Source organism: Ictidomys tridecemlineatus, chromosome 16 (assembly GCF_052094955.1).
Source record: "Ictidomys tridecemlineatus isolate mIctTri1 chromosome 16, mIctTri1.hap1, whole genome shotgun sequence".
In the NCBI taxonomy this organism is placed as follows: Eukaryota; Metazoa; Chordata; class Mammalia; order Rodentia; family Sciuridae; genus Ictidomys; species Ictidomys tridecemlineatus.
Genome location: NC_135492.1, coordinates 51,697,134 through 51,715,160, shown reverse-complemented (window position 1 = coordinate 51,715,160; position 18,027 = coordinate 51,697,134). Strand labels below are relative to the sequence as shown.

At 51.2% G+C, this 18,027-nt stretch overlaps 1 protein-coding gene across 1 annotated transcript in view; it reads right to left on the bottom strand.

Moving 5' to 3' along the window:
- Window positions 1-2,467: 2,467 nt before the first annotated feature.
- The window catches only part of Rybp (RING1 and YY1 binding protein), a 70,444-nt gene continuing 54,884 nt past the window's right edge, over window positions 2,468-18,027 (bottom strand). The window contains exons 3-5 of the mRNA XM_078033588.1: window positions 6,726-6,902; window positions 6,540-6,638; window positions 2,468-6,248 (exon numbers count right to left, since the gene is read on the bottom strand). Coding sequence (XP_077889714.1) covers window positions 5,996-6,248; window positions 6,540-6,638; window positions 6,726-6,902 — 529 coding nt within the window. The 3' untranslated portion in view covers window positions 2,468-5,995. The remainder of the gene's footprint in view (window positions 6,249-6,539; window positions 6,639-6,725; window positions 6,903-18,027) is intronic.

Genomic DNA, 18,027 nt, shown 5'->3' with positions numbered 1-18,027 from the left:
CGCTCCACCCCTGGGCCACCGTAATGGCAGGATATAGGCTGCACAGGTGCCCCTTGTCCAGCGTCCACTCTGCAGACTGTTGGTGGCTCATCCAGAGGCGGTAGCTCCACCGTCTCTTTCCTGGGGGCTTGGGGATTTGTGCAGGGGCACGAGAAAATCCTCTTCTCAATTAACAACAGGGACTAGGATTGCTAAGCGTGAACTAAGGCTTGCTAACACTGAGACAGTGGCGGGCGACCAGGGATAATGAGTTCTCCCACCGACTCCGTACACTGCAAAAAATAAGAGAGACAGTAAACATCACTGAAACAAAACATTCGTCCCCATGTTGCTTGTAAACGCAGAAACCTCAAGTATCTGTCAAAAAATATGACAGGATTGGGCTGGGAGCTGGGACTCAGTGGCAGAGCGCTTGCCTGGCCTGTGTGAGGCACTGAGTTCAACTCTCAGCACTGCTTATAGATAAATGAAATAAAGGTCCGTCAACAAGTAAAAAACATTAAAAACAAAAACCCCACGGGATTTCGTTTTGCATGTGGCCCGAACAGATTTGCTCCTTTCTTTCTCTGGGCCACAGCCTAAGACAATCCCAAAACGCTTTTCATCTCTGGTGGTATCAATAAAGCATCAGAATCAAAGTGCGGGGTGGGGGCGGGGGAAATGGGAAGAACGGGCTCCAGAGACTGTTGGAGCCACCACCCACTGCGGGGTCCTGAGTCCTGAGCAGAGGCCAGGGACACACTCCTGGGGGCCTGAGGTGGGCCTGGGGCTCCGACCACCTGAACAACATCCCTCTGTGTCCTGTGGTGACTTCTGGGGCCGACAGAGCGGGGGGCCAGCCTGGGCAGGGCCTTGTCCACAGGGCCTTGGGGTCTGGGGCTGGGGACTGCCCTTCCAGCCGGGACTGGACGGAGGCCCCTCCACCCTGGCCTTGCTCTGGACAGGAAGCTGAGCTCTTGAGAGTGACTTGACTCCCCTGGTTTCCAGTGTCCATGACCGAGGACTGCATTCCCAGATTCCTCACGGGTCCCCCGCTGTTCGGGTGGGTTCTCCCAGGGCAGGAATGGCTAACGTGTGGCCGGGGTGTGGGGGCGGGGGCAAGTCTGGACTCGGCTGGAAGGGAGCACTCTGCTCCGTGATGCTGGGCACAAGCCCGAGGGTGGACATGGCCCACGGGTGGACGTTTTATGCCACTTACTGGCCTTGCAGGTCCAGCTCACCAGTCCCTGCCTGCAGGGAGGGCCGTTTGTCCCGCCCCCTTCCCCCTGCACACACCACAGCCACCCTGTGCACTGTACTGGGGCAGCCCTGGAGCATGGCTGGGACCAGGGACACGCTCAGGGGCTGGCTGCCTTCCTGTGCTCAGCCCGGCCCACACCACCCCTGCCGTCCCCCGGACCCAGGTCTGCCCAGCCCCAGCCCCCTCCTGTTTCTGACCATCCTGTGTCCTTTCTGGGAAGTCGGGGACTTCCCTGCAGGGCCCAGCTGGGCAGCACATCTCCCTCCAACCACCAGTGGACGGGGCAGCTCCAACTCCACCTGGACACCACCTCAAGGCTCTGAGCGGCTCTCTCTGCACTACTGCCGAGAGGTCAGGGCGAGAGGCCCAGGTCCTGACGCTGACCCTGCCTCCTGCCCCAGCTGAGGTGGCCAACTCACAGGACCGTGGCAGCAAATGGTTGGCACCGGCCCATGCACACCGCAGCTGGAGAAGGGTCTTCCTTTAGTCAGCGTGGCTTCAGCCAGGTCTTTCTGACCATGTCACCTGGCCCCACACGTCAGCAGGGGCCTGGACGCTGGCCCTCAACACTGAAGCACTAGACCAGAAGCCCAGGCCTCCTTTCCCATCCCAGGGCTGCAAGGAGCCGGCCCTCTCCTAAGACGCACACCTGCACCATGGGGGTCCAGCACTGGTGCCAGGCCAGCCTCTGGCAGGAAAGCGAGGGGAGGGCTTGCAGATGACCCCTCATCTAAAGCTGGCAGGAGAGCGCTTGTAAGGTTTCCTTCCAACAGAACCTCTGCCACTCAGGACCCCCATCAGGGTCCCCAGTGGGCACAGTGGTGGCACACGTCTATAATCCCAGCTCCAGAGGCTGGGGAAGGAGGACTGCAAGTTCAAAGCCAGCTTCAAGAGACTTAGCGGGGTCCTGGGTAACTCGCGCCGTCTCAAAAAAAAAAAAGGGGGCTGGGGACACGGGTCAGTGAGTGGTTAGGCGCCCCTGGGTTCGATCCCCAGTACTGAAAAGGAACCAACAGGGCAGCAGCCGGTGACCCCGCCCAGCCCCATCCCCCGGGGCTGGACACCCTTTCTTCCACATTTCCCAGCTCAGCTGCATTTTCACCTGCGTCTCAGAGGCCCTGGCCCTGGCCTCGGTGATCCTGCCCGGGCTCACCCCGTAGGGGCAGAGGGGAGCCCATCTCCTAAGGGCAGGCGCTCTGCGCGACACAGAAATAAAGATTTCCGATGTAAATTTTTACTATTTTATTTGTGAAAAAACTACAAGCAGAATTCATAAATAGACATTTCTATTTAAAGCAGGAAAATGATAAAGTGGCTTCTAATAACATAGTCGTGCACATGCCAGTAACAGGAATATATTAACATCTTTTATTTGCTAGACAAAGAGCAGTGTCCAATATAAATTTCCCCAAAACATTTAAGACCTGTGAATTTCTGACCAGTTCACAAAACCACCAACTGACACTTTAGCATGAAGAGAAAACAAACCTAACAGACCGTCAGCTCTAGAGACCTTACAGAGCAGAAACTTCCAAAAGCGTTATACAAGCTGTCTTTCTGGGCAAATGGAAAATAGAGCTCGTATAATACATGAACAAAAATTCACAAGGTAAGATTATGTTTTGACATACTTAACAAGCATTCTCTATTTGTCTCCAACAAACAAAGCTAAGGAAATAATGTAACCATCTTTACACAGTAAATTAAGGTTACGAGTCATACACAAGAACAGAACTGCTTGCGCATTAGAAACTGTCCGGCTCCATCGTCCAACTCTAAATGTCGGCTCTTACACCATTTTCGGTTACATACAAGCAAAGGTTATTATATATTCAGCAATTAATAAACTTTCAATAATTTAAGATACGGTAGCTTAAAAAAGTAGACTGAGAATGGTCTCGGTAAGGCAGGTGGAACATCGTATGGAAGGACTCACAGAAGCTCCTGCCGACGTTGTGTTTGAATATCCAGATTGGAACGGAAAGGTCTGGGTTCAAATAGTTAGTGGGAGTCGGAGGTCTTGACCTCTGTCCTAACTGCGCGACGCAAGCAGAGCGGACAGGTCAGCTGCCGCCCGCGAGGGAGATCGTGGGAGACCGTGTGGTGTCCAAACAAAGGGAAACTTGCGTTAACACTGTGCTTTTTGTTTTGATTTTTCACCTGCTTTCTGTGCCACTGAATACCGAGTGTTTCTGGTCCTTTCAAGGTACATCCTCATCACCTACGCTAGCTAGTGTTCAGACGCACTGCCTAGGAACCGCAGGCGGGCCGCAGCCGAGGGAAGTGGGAGGAATCCCGTTTCCAGAGATCATGCCTGAGGGATGTCACCAATTTTGGAAATTCAAGGTCTGGGGTACCCACCACCTCGCTGCCCCAGGCACGCGGCAGCTTCGGGCTGGCCCTGTGACATCTGGTGCTTGGACAACCCGCCCTTCGTCTTGCCCCAACGGCAAGCTGGGCCCTCTCGTCCTAAAGCCAACCCCCACCCCTTCCTTCACCTCTCCCCATTCTTTAATTGATCACGGAGGCAAAACCAAAAAACCAAGACACTGGCGATGGATCACTGAGCAGCCTCTGAGTAGCTGGATCATCAGCTTTTCCACTCATTAGGGGTCCAATCACTTTACATGAAACTGATTTGCGAAAGCACACAGTGTTCGTGAACAAAGTGCATGCCAACACTGACTGGTTCCAAAAGCAGTGCAACCCACGAGTTTGGTGGCATTTAATTTTTTTAAAAAAGTTAATTAAAAAACTTAGCAATTCCTTACACCTCTGGAAAATAAATATGGCTGACTAATTTACCCTCCCTGAGACCCGTAATAAAAGGAATATTAAAACTTTTTAGAAGGAATGTCTTTGCAATATCCCACTAATATTAAAAGGTGGATTTAAAATTCATAGTCAAATCACTATGTATTATATATTCTGATGCTTATAGAAAGCACCCGATTTCCTTTGGTTCATTAATAAATACTTTAAAAAGGTATTTAAAAAGATAAGCACAGCTTGCATCCCAGATACAAGCATTATTTTAAAAAGAAGGGAACATTGTCCATGCATTTGAGAATAGGACCACAGCAACGAATGGCACTGCTTTATAATCTATACCTTTGAGGACAAAATTTAAATTATGGTACATTGGTGACTACAGCATCGTTTTAATGTAAATGTGAGAGGAACCTTTCCTGCTGGCTACTCAATTCAAGCTGTTAAATTTTTTTTTTTCCTTTTACTTGTTGCCTCCAGATAGAAATTAGTTCTATTATTAAGGAAACCAGGTTCTTAACACCAAAATGTGGTGCTTCATTACATCACACACCCTCCCGTGAGTCCTTAAAGCAAGATCAAATAAAGGAAGGTTAACATCAAGTTCCCACGCCCAAAATGACTCTGGTGTACTACCAACTCAGTGGATGTGAATGGGAAAGTCGGGGAGAAGAGACCCCCAAATCCAAACAAAAGCAAAGCAAAGCAAGCAAAGGCCGTGAATCAAGGAGGATGGTGTCCTAGATCAGATGAGTGGCTGTTCCTCCCCCCAGGACAGTCAAGAGAGGACAGAGAACTCTGGAGCACGCGCTCTGGCCAGGGGTCTCTGCCAGGGGAGGCCCTCGCGGGGCAGGCAGCGCCAGAGTCCCCGCCCTGGGGGATCGAGCCTGGTCTCCAGCATGGGCTCCGCTGGGGGCCTCTCGGGAGGAGAGTGAACCACAGTAGGTTTTAAGAAAGAACAGGGAGGGAGTCTCACGTCTGCACCAGCAGGGCGAGGGTCTGAGTGACGGGGACGTGAGGCAACCAAGTCCAACTGTAAAGCCCCCACTGCCAGGCCCCGGAGGTGGAGGCCAGGGTGGGCCTGGAAGATGGGTGGACCCAGGGAGAGCCCGTGAGGCCGGGTGCTTGTGCAGAACAGCAACGTCAGCGTGCGGCCGTGACTTACGCCAACACGTGGCATTCTGGAGCTCCTTCAGGTACTCCTGGGTGACAGAGCCCCCCACTGCACCACCTGTGATTTGTCATTACCCCTGCCAATGAAGGCCATCTGGAGCAGTCTTTACCTCTGAGATCACATTGTTTAAAAAATAGAGAATCTTTCTATCGTCAGGACTCGTTAGACAGATGAGAGTCAGGTTCCCACGTGGGTGGGGGACACTCCACGCGAGACCGACCGTGACTCAGTCTCAGCACTTTCTGGAAGGGACTGTCCCAGATCTGCACTGTTCCATGTTGTCTTCACAGTGTATCAAGCACCAGCACTGCCGTGGATTGGTTTCAAATAACCCTTTATATATAATTTTATATTTATATATATATAGTTATATCAAAACTGATAGTACATAGTATAACTGGAAGAAAGAACTAAACTTAAAGGATATGCTGAAAGGATGGAGTTGTGAACACAATAAATAAAAGTCCCCCCCCTCCCAACGCCCCCTCAACAAAACAAAAACAAAAAACCAGTTGTCATGTACATGGAAAATTGTGCACAGCAGATTTTTTTTATATAAAAAGTAGATTCAGGAGCACATCCAATTATAAATGATTGTTAGGAAAATCATATAAAACAATGGAATACATAAAAGTGTCACGAGTAACCGTCAGGGTGCGAAATTCCTGGGTGGCCAGATGCCCGTGGCGAGCAGGAAGCATCCTGCAGAGAGGCGGTGGCCGTCCACAGAGACTCCAGGCGCAGGCGCACGGGCAGGTGGCGGGCTGCATCCTGTACCCTGATGCGAGGTCCTCACTGCCCCACGTGCGGCCTCAGAAGGACTCGTCCTGCACTGCCGACATGTCGCCCTTTGGCGTGGAGGAGCGGGAGGAGCCCTTGTCTGTGCTCTCTGACCCCGAGCTGCTCTGATTCTGCTGTTCTGACCCTGCACTGGAGGTCACTGTGGACGAGGACGTTGAAGAGGAGCGAGTCTTTTCTTTAAAGTCTGTGATAATGACGGTGACGTTGCCCACCGTTACTGCCAACTGCTGTGCGGTGCTCCTGTCCACGTTTTTCAGCCGGGGCCTGAAATGCCAGGGGAAGAGCGGTTAAGAAAGGTGTGTGTGGTTTAACAGCAGCTTCCAGCACATTGTCACCCCACCAGGACCTGCTGGCACCAGGGCTCCAGGGGCCTGTCACAGATGCCCAGGGATGCCAAAGTGGCCACTGCCGCTGCCTGCCACCCACCCACCACGTGAGCTCTGCCCATCATAATCCTGTTCCTCTCTGTCCCCACCCAGCTCCTCAGCCCACCCCCAGGGCGGCCCTGGGCTCTGCACTGTGACTAAGGTCAGCGCCTGGCCCTGCCCCGCCTACCTCGAGGTGTGATTCGCTTCGCTGGTCTTTGCCGTGGCGTTGGCAGACTGTATGCTGTTGGCTTCGCTAGGAGGGTCTTTCAGGATGTCCGACTTTGGTCTGGGGAAGAGGCGGGGCGTTAGCTGTGTGCACCCCAGGGAGCACCCCCCAGCGGAGCCGCACCCCCAACCCCCCGCCCCGACTCACTTGGTTTTCTTGTTGGTGTTCTTCTTGGTGACACTAGGACTGATCTCCTTCTCCTTCTCAGGCTTCTCCTTGTCCTGTTTCTCCACTTTCTCCTTCTTCTCCTTCTTCGGGGGTGGTGGAGTGGCATACTGCTGAGCCACCTGTTGTGCCACCAGCTGAGAGTTGATGCGAGGTTTCCTGAAACATTCAAGGAAAGGTGGCCTTCAGTGGTTTTAAGTATTTTAAATGCTCACTTTTGCTTTGCTGCCTTGTTAGGTATTTCATTACAGACATCTGGAGACTCAAAGCCAGATTCTGTGGTGCTGCTTGAACGTTCATTTCCATACAGATAGATGAGGCACAGAATTTCTCCTTGTTCAAAGGAGCTGACACACTCACTGCTGTGTGGCCAATAAAAGAGGACAGTATTCTCAGAGTGCCGAGAACACTACTTCTTTTGAGCTGTCAAGATTATACTGACTGACATCTTTCACTCCTGCAGCACAAGGTTAATCTCGTTTTATTAAATGGACATCAGTAATCCCTTGAAAAGAATGAAATTAAAAGTGTGACATCCACTCCTCCGTCTAACTGCTCCGGTGCTCCCTGCAGCTATGAGTGACAGGGATGACCCACAGGAGCCGGGGGACGCTGCAACTGCAGCTCACACCAGCTCCCAGGGGTGCAGACTGGAAGTCACTATGGGAAAGTCAGACAGTGGCATATTCATTGTGCCATCAGCCGTCACGTCTGTGCCAATCTCCAGCTGACACTGGTGCGCAGCACTATGCTCACAGAATCCACGTGGTGCAGGGCGCTTTCCAACGCGTGACCACTGGGACCCGAGGGAGAGAGGAGCGGACACCTGTGCAGTTCCTCCTTGGGCGGCCCTCCTCACCTGCCACGAGACATCCCAAGGCTCCCCACGGGTGCCAGAGCCACTCGCTGTGTGGAGACAGACCCGATACCCCCACAACTACCAACTGATCTCAGGCCAAACAGCTCACACAGTGTGGGGATGCTGGACAAAGGGACAACTTGTGTCCAGGTCAGGACAACATGCTACGGTGCAAGTTCTTTGCAAGACTTGGGAAAGTGTGCAAGTAAAAATCCATGAAAAGTTTATTTCTGGAATTTTCCACTTGAGTTTTTTTTTTAAACTGTGGTTGACCACGGTAACTGAAACTGAAAAGTGAAACCTAGGGTAAGAGGACTATGTAATACTAATTTCCAAAGACCCCCTCATCGACACAGACATGCCCTGCAGAGAACACGCTCCCCAGGTGCGAGCCAACTGGGCCATCCACAAGCTGAGGGGCTGGGGGCCTCAGACAAGGACCACCCTCCATCCTCCAGCACAGACAAGCATGGCTGGCCCAAGAAAGGGGGCGCCTGGACCAGCATCAGAGTTGGTCTGCGAGGAAAAGAAGAGGCTGGGAAAACCCAGGAGACTCTGCTGTTCTCCCTGGGGTGTAGCGGGGAGGACAGGGGAGCCTGGGTGCTGCTTGTGACAGGGCTCAGTGTTGAGTACACAGCTGCAACCTCTCTGCTGGCGCCACCCAGCCTCCAGGTGTGCTGGCCGGAGAGCAGGCCACAGGGCACCCAGACCACGGGGCACCACGGCCAGTTGCGAGCACTCATGGACCTAGAGGCCCCCAGAGGAGGGGAGCCAAGGCCCTGCAGACACTAGCACGTCCTCTAGGCCTCTCCCATCTCTTCGTACAGTCTAACAACTGAAGTGGCAGCTACTCTGACCCATGCCACCATCTTTAGAGGAGGATGGCCTGTTAAAGCTCAGAGATGACAGTGACACTGTATGATTCTTCACAGCCTGCACGGGGATGCGACCTATCAAGAGCCTCAGGGAGCACCCCGAGTCCCAGCAGGGTCCCAACAAACTGCCATGCTTAAGCCAACCCTCAGGTGCTCAAACAAAGTGCCTCAGCCCATTCAGTGAAAAAGCGGCTTGAACTTTATGCCAAAGAACCCCTCGAGGCAGATTTTCAATTAAAGCCACCATGGATAGTTTCCTCCAGAGAAAGGCCACTCAAAGATCAGAGGGTGGCCGACCCTGATGCATGGGTTCCCACAAAAGAGAATCAGAGGCCAAGGGCCTGGCCACAGAGAGTCCCCCAGCGTTCACCAGCCTCCCCAGCCCGAGTCTGAGGGGCTGCTTGAGTTGGGACATCGGGCCATCACAAGCTACGCCTTAACTGCCAAGCCACCATGCACCCCGATGGCAAGGAGTGCATGTGTTCAGCACAGTGCTAGGCCAACCGAGGAGGTAAGTGAGCACGGGACAGAAAGGCAATGTGGGGTGCAGCTCTGTCCTGGGAGGAGACCCAGGCACGTGGGGTCACCAGAAGCCAGGGACAGGACAGCAAAAAGAGCACAGAGCTGTCACCGAGCTCTTCCTGAGAAGAGTGGGGCCAGGACTGAGGTGGTCTGCTGCTGAGCGGCAGGCACTGCACAGGCCAGCTCCTGAGTCATGAGTTCCAGAGAGGGACAAGGCCAGGTGAGAGGGGTGTGTAGGGCAAAGGACAGTCCATCTTGGGGAAAGGCTTGGTCCCTTCCAATGAGTCAAGAGGGCTCTGAGGGAAAGCCAGTGGACACTTCTGCCGTCAAGAGGATGGTCCGAAGAGCCTCGCGGCTAGCTGTTCCCACCCATGAAGTGGTAACAGGAGGAGCTGGGTGGGGTGGCGGGCAGCATTTGGGGAAGTTGGAGAAGGGACCTGGAAACCATGGAGATGGAAGCGGCACCAGGCTTGCCGGGTTGTACGTGGGAGGAGCTGGACATGGAGCAGCAGGAGGCGGCTACCTAGCCCACAAGGCCACAGGGCGCTCTCAGCTCCCCAGGGCTCAGGGCTCGCCCAGCAGCAGCCCGCTGGTGAGCGCTCTGCCTCTGGAGGTGCTGCGCACTGCAGCCGGGAGGCTCCCAGAGTCAGCTCCAGCCCTGCCCAGGTAAACAGTGGCCACAGGGCTGCCAGCCTCGCCCTGCCCGCCCCTGAGACTTCCGACCAGAGCAGTGACAAAGTGTGTGTTCCTTCCTCTGCACACACACCAAAGTTTCCCAAAAAGAAAAGGACCCAAGGCTGTGTGGGATCTGACCATCACCAAGAATGGGACGTCTGCGGGCCCTCGTGTTGTCTGGAGACTCTCTTGCTCGGATGTTGTATAAACGTGGCGTCCTGTGGGCCCTCTGATGCCCTGACAGCAAAGCACATAGGCACTCATTACTTCTGACCAATTAACTGTCTTCAATCCAGGTGTCTCAGCAAGAGCGACAGTACTTCTAGGATCAGGGGCACTTTCCTAAGAGGAAACACACCTTTGGGAAGGGGGAGGAAAGCCACCAGCGGGTTCGCACTCTCCGAGGAAAGGTGCTCCTGCGAGCACGCGCTCTGGGAGCACTGCCACCTGCCCCTCCCTTCTTTCCAGGCCAAGACTCTCCGGGCTGCCAGCAGAGCAGGACGAGCAGCCCCGACGGAGGGAGCCTCAGTCCTTACCCGGCCCATCAGTCCTGGGGGCCATCCTCCAGACAAGGCATGCCAACTGTGCCCGAGCAGGAGAGGCCATCACAGGGCAGGCACACAATGAACAAGACTGAGCACAGCATGCTCCAGAGAAGGACTGTCCACTTCCTTTTATGAATTCAGAAAGCAGGAGGACAATGTTAAATTTGGCCATGGTTCAGTAATGAGGCGTTCAAACCCAGTTTTGCCCAGACTCTCCAGCAACTGTTCTCAAAAAGGTGTCCACAAACTGGCCTGGCACCTGAGACATCCCAGCAGACTGTGTGTGTGTGTGTGTCTTGGGTGAGGGGGTGACTTGGGCACAAGGTACTAGGGATGAAAGGCTCTGGTGAAGGCACAATTTAGGCGGACACCTCCCTGAAACCCCGGGCCTTCATTAGTTTCCCCTCACCACACTCGGGCAAGAGGGGGCTGCTGGGTTGTCCCTGAAGAAGAGAAAAGGGCATGGTAAGCTGGCCAGGGTGCATTCCTTGCTTCCTACTGCACTTGGAACATTCCCTTAAGAAATGAATCCCATCCCGACAGTGAACCCTGCTGATCAGTGAGAAATAACTTCTGACCAACCCAGGTTGCTTCATGGAGTCCCCACAAGCGACAAGCTAAGTTGCTGTGTTGACAGGCAGAGCTTCCTCACATCTGCAGCCGACTGCTTCAGAGCCCAGGGCTCCCAGCGCACAGCCAAGCCAGCTGTGTGCAGCCGTCGGCATGGCTGCAGCTCCCAGCATCTCTGCCTCAAACTGAAACCAAACACAGCAACCACAACCACCACCGGCCAAAACCAAAACCACGCGTTTCCCGCATTAAGTGTGGCACAGGCAAGTTTCCGGAATCTTCTTCAAGATGACAACTTCTTATGAAAAAATACCACCTTCTTGAAATTAAAATGTGCTATGAAATTTCAATAACAGGCATCGTGAGGAAAACATGTCTATTTGTTTGCATTTAAACAACAAATTTTATTTCACAAGAGTCCATTCCATAAAAACTAAAGCGAATCTTTACTTGGGGACACCCATGATTTCTGAAGCAGCAGCATCCCAGAGAGTGCCCGTGAGCGCAGGAAGCCTTTCTGGACGGCCTGGATCTGTGTTTACTCCTGCGTGCACTCAAGTGCCTCTCACAGTTCAGCCACAGGAAGTGACAAGCACAAGGCCACGTTCTGGTGTCAGCAACACAAAGTCAGAATTTTTTCAATGAACTGTCTTCTGTGCATCCTTTACTGAATGCACCTTTCAATGAATGAATGCCACCTTTCAATGAAACTACCTTAAAGGCTCTGGACCCATACCATCAGCTCAACTGCGGGGCAGGCAGGTGTGGGGTGTGTGTGTGCAGGGGGTGCTTTACCATCCTGAAAACTCACATCTTCACCATCAACCTTGAGTTCTGTGTCCTCCCTGGCACTGCACATTTGTAGTGAAGAATGGTTAGCTAGGAGAGGGCCCTTCCAGAACAGGCACTCTCTTAGCAAGAATAGGTGGCATGGGGGGGGGGGCACTGCACTGCAAAGGAGCCTCCTCTGGGGACTCTCTTCCTTGTGTTCAAGTGCTCAGGTCACACCCACGCACAGGGTTTGACTAGGATGCATTTGACCATCAACACTAACTAGGTCTTTGTATTACTGACACCCCCAAATCTGTTATGTCCCAGCAAGAAACATCCCAAAGCATTCTGTGTACAGCTATTATTTGGTGGCACCTGCTAATGAAAGTATCTTGGGTGGGGGACAGTAAATCTTGACTTCAGGGAACTGGTAGGCCAAGCAGGAGAACATGCTATTATAAACCACAAAAGTGTCTTGTTGAAGCCACTCGGGACCTAAATGAATCCGATCACTGTTGGACTGGCCTATATAATGTTTCCCAAGTTCTAAGTGACCAAATTACAAATACATTCTGGACTACAAACCATTCTTTAAAATGGGCAATTCTTACATGGACCTCTAAGGCAATCAGGTGTTAACCTAAATGTGCCCGTTCACAACAGCAGCATCCAGTAAACACCAATGGCCCCCCAGCTCCTGTGACCACAACTCGTCTTGTCAGTTGAGCCCACCAGGCTCCTGTGCCATTGCACTTTTAAGTATCAAGGAGGCTCTGTGGCCTGGTGATTTCATGTCAGCCCAGCCATCATTACCACATGGACAATCTGAAACCTCAACGGCCACTAAGACCACACTCGGTGGGATAGCATTAATGTCTTGGCTCCCAAACGGTGCCTCTTTTACAGGGCTCTTTCTTTCCTAAGCCTTTCCTCTTGCAAGGAAATACTGTCTTCCATGCCTCTACTCCCTGGGCTCATCTTTAAGAAGCCTCCACTGGGTGACCCTGAGAGAACTCAGTCCACTTCAGGCTACTCTTTCCCACAAGTACACATCTCCGAGTGTGCTCTGTATTAGAAATTAAACGAGGACCGCGTACTGCTCACTTGGTACAGTGCAAAATGCACAAGGCCCTGGGTTCAACCCCCAGCACCAAAAGAAGGAAGGAGGAAGGGAGGGAGGGAGGGAAGGGGAAGATGTGGGGAGGAGAGGGGATGGGAGGGGGAATGGAAAGGGGAGGAAAGGGGAGGATCCACCAAATGTCTCCCACAAACCCGACTCCTGCTTATCAAATTTAAAAGCCCAGGCCACACCCGTTTTTTTTACCCCATATCCTTCCTTCTGTTGCAGGGAGAAGGCAGCAGAAAGGGAGAGTGGAGACTGGAGGAGACTGCCCTCTGGACCACCAGGCCCTGGACTGAGTGCACACAAGTCCCCTGGCATGGGAATGGGGCTGTACCTCATCTCCCAGGGCTGGAGTTGAGATGAAAGAGGTGACCGGCAGGGCCCCACAACACACCGCACTCCTGTCAGAGCACATGGAGACATCTGACAAGAGGACTCCTGGTGAGACTAGTAGAAGCACTTGAAAGCACTATGTTTCCAGCGTTTCTAGCTGTAGATGTCTACAGCCCTTGCTCAGATCCTGGAAGGCAAATGGAGACACAGATCCTTTGCGCATGGCAGTGTGCTGAATTTAATTAATTATGCCACTGCGAGGGCAGCGCTGAGGAAGCCGCCTCAGCCCAGCTGCCAAGCTCCCTGCGTGTTCAGAGAGAATCCTGGTTTGTGGTTCTCCCTTAAACGAGAGTGCCTCCAGGGGAGGCCACCTCAACAACTCACATCTATCACAGCCTCACTTGGAGGCAGCTGGTCAGAACAGAACTAGCAGGCATCCCAGCAGCAGATCAGTGTTCAACTCTGGATTCAAAACTGTCCCCGTGCATACTGACACCTCTCCTGTGCCCTGAGAACACACTCACTATTTGAGTGCCAGGAAGGGAAGGCGCTGTAACTTTCCTGCAACTCAGAAACACACAGTCACACAGCAAGCATGACGAGTGGACTGGATTATTGGAAACAAAACACCTAGTTCATAAAGCAGTTTGGTAGCCACTCACAAATATCCTAAGTGTGGTGGCTCTCCAAAAAGGGAAAAAAAAAAAATATATCAGCCTGGTATCTCTTGAGGTCCCCAAGACTTTTCAGAAGGATCTACAAGGTACAAACTACTTTCGCAGTAATTCTAAAATCATGTCTTCTCCCTTTCATTATCTCACAAGTTTACAAGAAGCTTCCTCAAGACTGGGTGACATGGGACAACACCCTGGACGGACAGAGCTCAGCGGGATCTCGGTGCCCATACCTGAGGTGAGAGGCCCCAGCTCTCCCCTCTGCTGTCTGTACTCAACTCTGGTGCCCTCACTCTGACTTTGAATAACTCACACAGACTTCAAACCTGACTCCTCACTGACCAATGGAAGTGAGCTCTAAGATTCTTTTAAGTCAGACACTTGCATTCAATATTTAAGAAAGACAACTTAATATTAATAAAGTTATGTTTATTTTTGTTTTCGTACTTGAAATTGAACCCAGAGGCACTCTTACACTGAGCCACATTCCCAGACCTTTGTATCTTTGGCAGGGTGGAGGGTACCAGGGATTGAACTTGGCCACTGGGTCACAACCCCAGCCCTATTAAACTATTATTAGAGACAGGGCCTCACTGAGTTGCTTAGTACCTTGCTTATGAAGAGGCTGGCTATGAACTTGAGATCCTCCTGTCTCGGCCCCTCACTCCTCTTCAAAGATGGAGAATTACAGGCTTGCCCCCAGCTGTACTTTTTGAGATAGTGTCTCCTTAAGTTGCTTGGGGACTTGCTAGTTGCTGAGACTGCCTTTGAACTTGAGGTTCTTCTGCCTCAACCTCCCAAGCTTCTAGGATTACATGCTTGGCCAATATACCCAGCTATGAAGTATTTATTCTTGAGAGTTTGCTGTTCAAGCTAGTAACTTGGTGTGCCTATTTTCAAGTCAAACAAAAATATCGGATGTTACAAACATGCTTCAAACTATGTGCTGTTACAATTATTTGGACATGACCTCTCCTCCTTCCTCCAAATGATACACAAAATTACCTTATGAACCAGGTCAGTGACCAAAATGAATCCTAGAAACTACAAATCTCTAAGCTAACTATAGTTTCAGATGTAGGAGAGTAAAATCAATTCTTTCTCCATGAAATACTCCATTCAAAGCAATTCAATATGGTCTGCAAATTACCTCACAGTTGCCAGTGTTCCCATGTAAAATGTATTCGACCATTTTCAAAGTACAGCTCATGCTACAAATGCATTTGTAAACCACAGAAGAATAAATCAAAAAAAAAAAAAACTGTGATAAAGAAATTCAAGCTCTAACAAATACTTAATTAGCTGACCTCAAGTATGCTTCCCCACCCACCTATTAAGTCAAGGGTTGTATGCCTAAGGTAACATAAGGTCTCCTTCAAATCTAAACTTTAAAAGAAAACAAAAGCTTTGGTACTAGAAAATAACAGTTGTAAGAAACAAATTAATTCCTGACCAAATAAATGCTCAGGTTGGGATGGTTTTCCCACTGCCACCCAGGAAGGACCAGCAGCTCACCTGCACAGCCACTCAATGGCAGCAGGTGACATTTGGGGGCCTGTGTGCTCTGTGGCCTTATCACATGTTCAGCAGCCCTGCAGATGCCAGCAGCAGCACCACCCCAGGTTAGAGACAAATGGAGGGGGTGGTAATTGCAGACACAAAACCACACCCAGGTGAGAATCACCTTTCTCATCTTACCCAGGTGAGGATCTACCCCTACCACAGAAGTGGCATAAGGGACAGGACTCTGTCCCCCAACCAGACGCCCTGGGGTTCACAGGAAGACACCACAGGGGCTGACGCAGATCAAACTGGGCCACACTCTGCTCAGCCCAGGCCCTGGAGGGCAGGCTACGCCACGTCTCCCCAGTCACCACCAGCTGCACTTCAGACACTCCTGGTCAGCCACAATATTCACTTCTAGTGAAGGAGGAGACTCGGAGGGCTTCTTTACTTCAAATGGTTCAAGAACCAGAGGTGAATGGAGGCCAACACTGCAAAACCCTTCAGACAGACACTAGCACCAAGTTGGGGGGCGGGGGGGGATGTGGCCAGGTAGATAACGGGAACTCACACTTCAATTCAAACAGTGTGATCTTTGTTAACAAGGTCAATCACATTTATGACACATGGGCAAGTTACTTCTCAGAACGATGAAAATAATTACTTGCCTAAAGTACAGAAACCCAAGTCAAGATGGAAACATCAATACGCTCACCATGCATATATTCCAACATGCCCAAGCACACACTAGGCCTCAGCGCCTTAAGAAAGCCACAAGTATGAAGTCCGCTGCAGCTAAAGAAGGCATTTCAGAGAATCTTGTAACCAGCTCCTTCTAGGCTGTACTGACCCTGAGGGACGATAGGAAGCAGCATTTAACATTAACAAGTATTTCTATAGGGGGCTAAGGCAGGAAGATGCCAAGTAAGGCCTGTCTGGGCAACTGCATGGGACACTCTCTCAAAATAAAAGGGCTAGGATGTAACTCCATGGTAGAACACTTGCCTGACACACGTCAGGCCCCGAGTTCAATTCCCAGTGGTTTAAAAAAAATAATAATAAAAAATCTATACAAAAAGTGAATTCTCTGTACCCCCTGCCTTCAAGAATTTTTCTTGCCTAAAGCAAAGTTCTCAAAGCAACTTGCCTGCAGTAAGTGTAGCAAGCTGATGCCAAATGCCCCTCTGTAGGGTGCCGGCCCGAGTTTTCACACGGGGCACCTGCGTTCCTGTGCACCTTTTTCGGCGCACCAACTCTTGCCCTCCTCCTCATTCTGAGCACACAAAGGGGACCACAGAAAAGGGTCTCCAAGGGCTGAGGCTCTAATTCAGTGGTAGAACGCTCACCTAGCATGTGTGAGGCACTGGGTTCGATCCTCAGCACCACATGAAAATGAAGATACTGTGTCCACCTATAACTAAAAAATAAATACATGTAAAAAAATTACCTTAAAAAAAAAAAGACTTTCCAACGCACCCCACCCCGAGGTTCTCCTCCATCCTAGAAAGGACCTAGCGGCTTCTTCCACAAGGTCCCTTTTGAGCTTCCATCTGTCTTTCATGCTACCAGATCACGGATCCTAAAAAGAAAAGGTGATCTGATTGCCGAGACCACTGAGGAACACCTCTGTGGCCACTGAGGCTGCATACAGAAGGCCATCTCCATCCCCAGCGTGACATGCTTGGGCTCCTGGGTTTTGTCCACCACCAGTCTACACTGGCTAAAAGTCACACTGGACTTTTCCATACCTCTCACAAGACACTTCTCGCCACTCGCCGTGTTGCTTGTCTGCTACTCCTTCCTTTTTTTTTTTTTTTTTGTTAAGTGTCTCCCTGCATTGCCCAGGCTGGCCTCACACTTCGGTCCTCCTGCCCCTGCCTCCCAAGGCACTGCTATCCTTAGCTTCTTAAACACCCTTCTCCATACTTCACCGGCAACGCCTTCACCTCCCAAAGACCACGCTTGAATGCCACATTCTTCCCAAACACTCCTGGGCAAGGAGCAGACTATGGCCAGGTTTTCAGAGTTTCCAAACACCCTGACATCTGTCTACTACTTAACACTTCTCATTATCATTCACCACTTATGTGTCTATGTCTCCCCTCTAGACTCTGAACATCTCCAAGGCAACACTGACCCTTCCAATGTTATGCTATATTCCATAAACCTGCTTCAAAATGATGGTTTCCTGACAATAGTAGCTCAGTTAATGCTAGCTGCAAGTATGTACATCCTCTGTATAATGTGGCTGCTGTCTAGCAGATGCCATGTCAGCATGTGGCATAACATCGCAATATAATGCTGTACTTAACTGTTTGGCTGAGCCTCAGAACAGAGCCCTTCAGGGATTTTATACAGCTGCTTCATCTTCTATACTGCCATTCCCTAGCAAAAAGCCTGGGACACAGTAGGTTCTCAACTCCACAGATGAGAAAGGTCAAGGGAGGAGGCACCCTGCCGAGTGTCTACACACAGCCTCTTCCTGGAGTTATTAGAGGAAACAAAGGCTGGAGCTCCAATAGGAAATCCAGCACCAGACTTGTCAAAGTTAACTTGAGTTGAACCAAGTTTTTACTCCTTCCATTAAACCACTCTGCCCATGCAGAAAACTGTACCTTGAGAAGGGAAATAAACAGAAGCCCATGAAAGGAAGCGAAGGAGAGTGGAGCACCACTTCAGAAAGGAGGGAAGAATGGGAGTGCTCAGAGTGCAACACGGAGGACAGCAGGCCTCAGGTCTGACCTCAAGGCGGGGACTTCTAAACCCTGGCTTTCCTGACCCCTGCACTAGATGAGGAACATGCCCCTTTAGTGCTATCTCCACACCCCAACCTA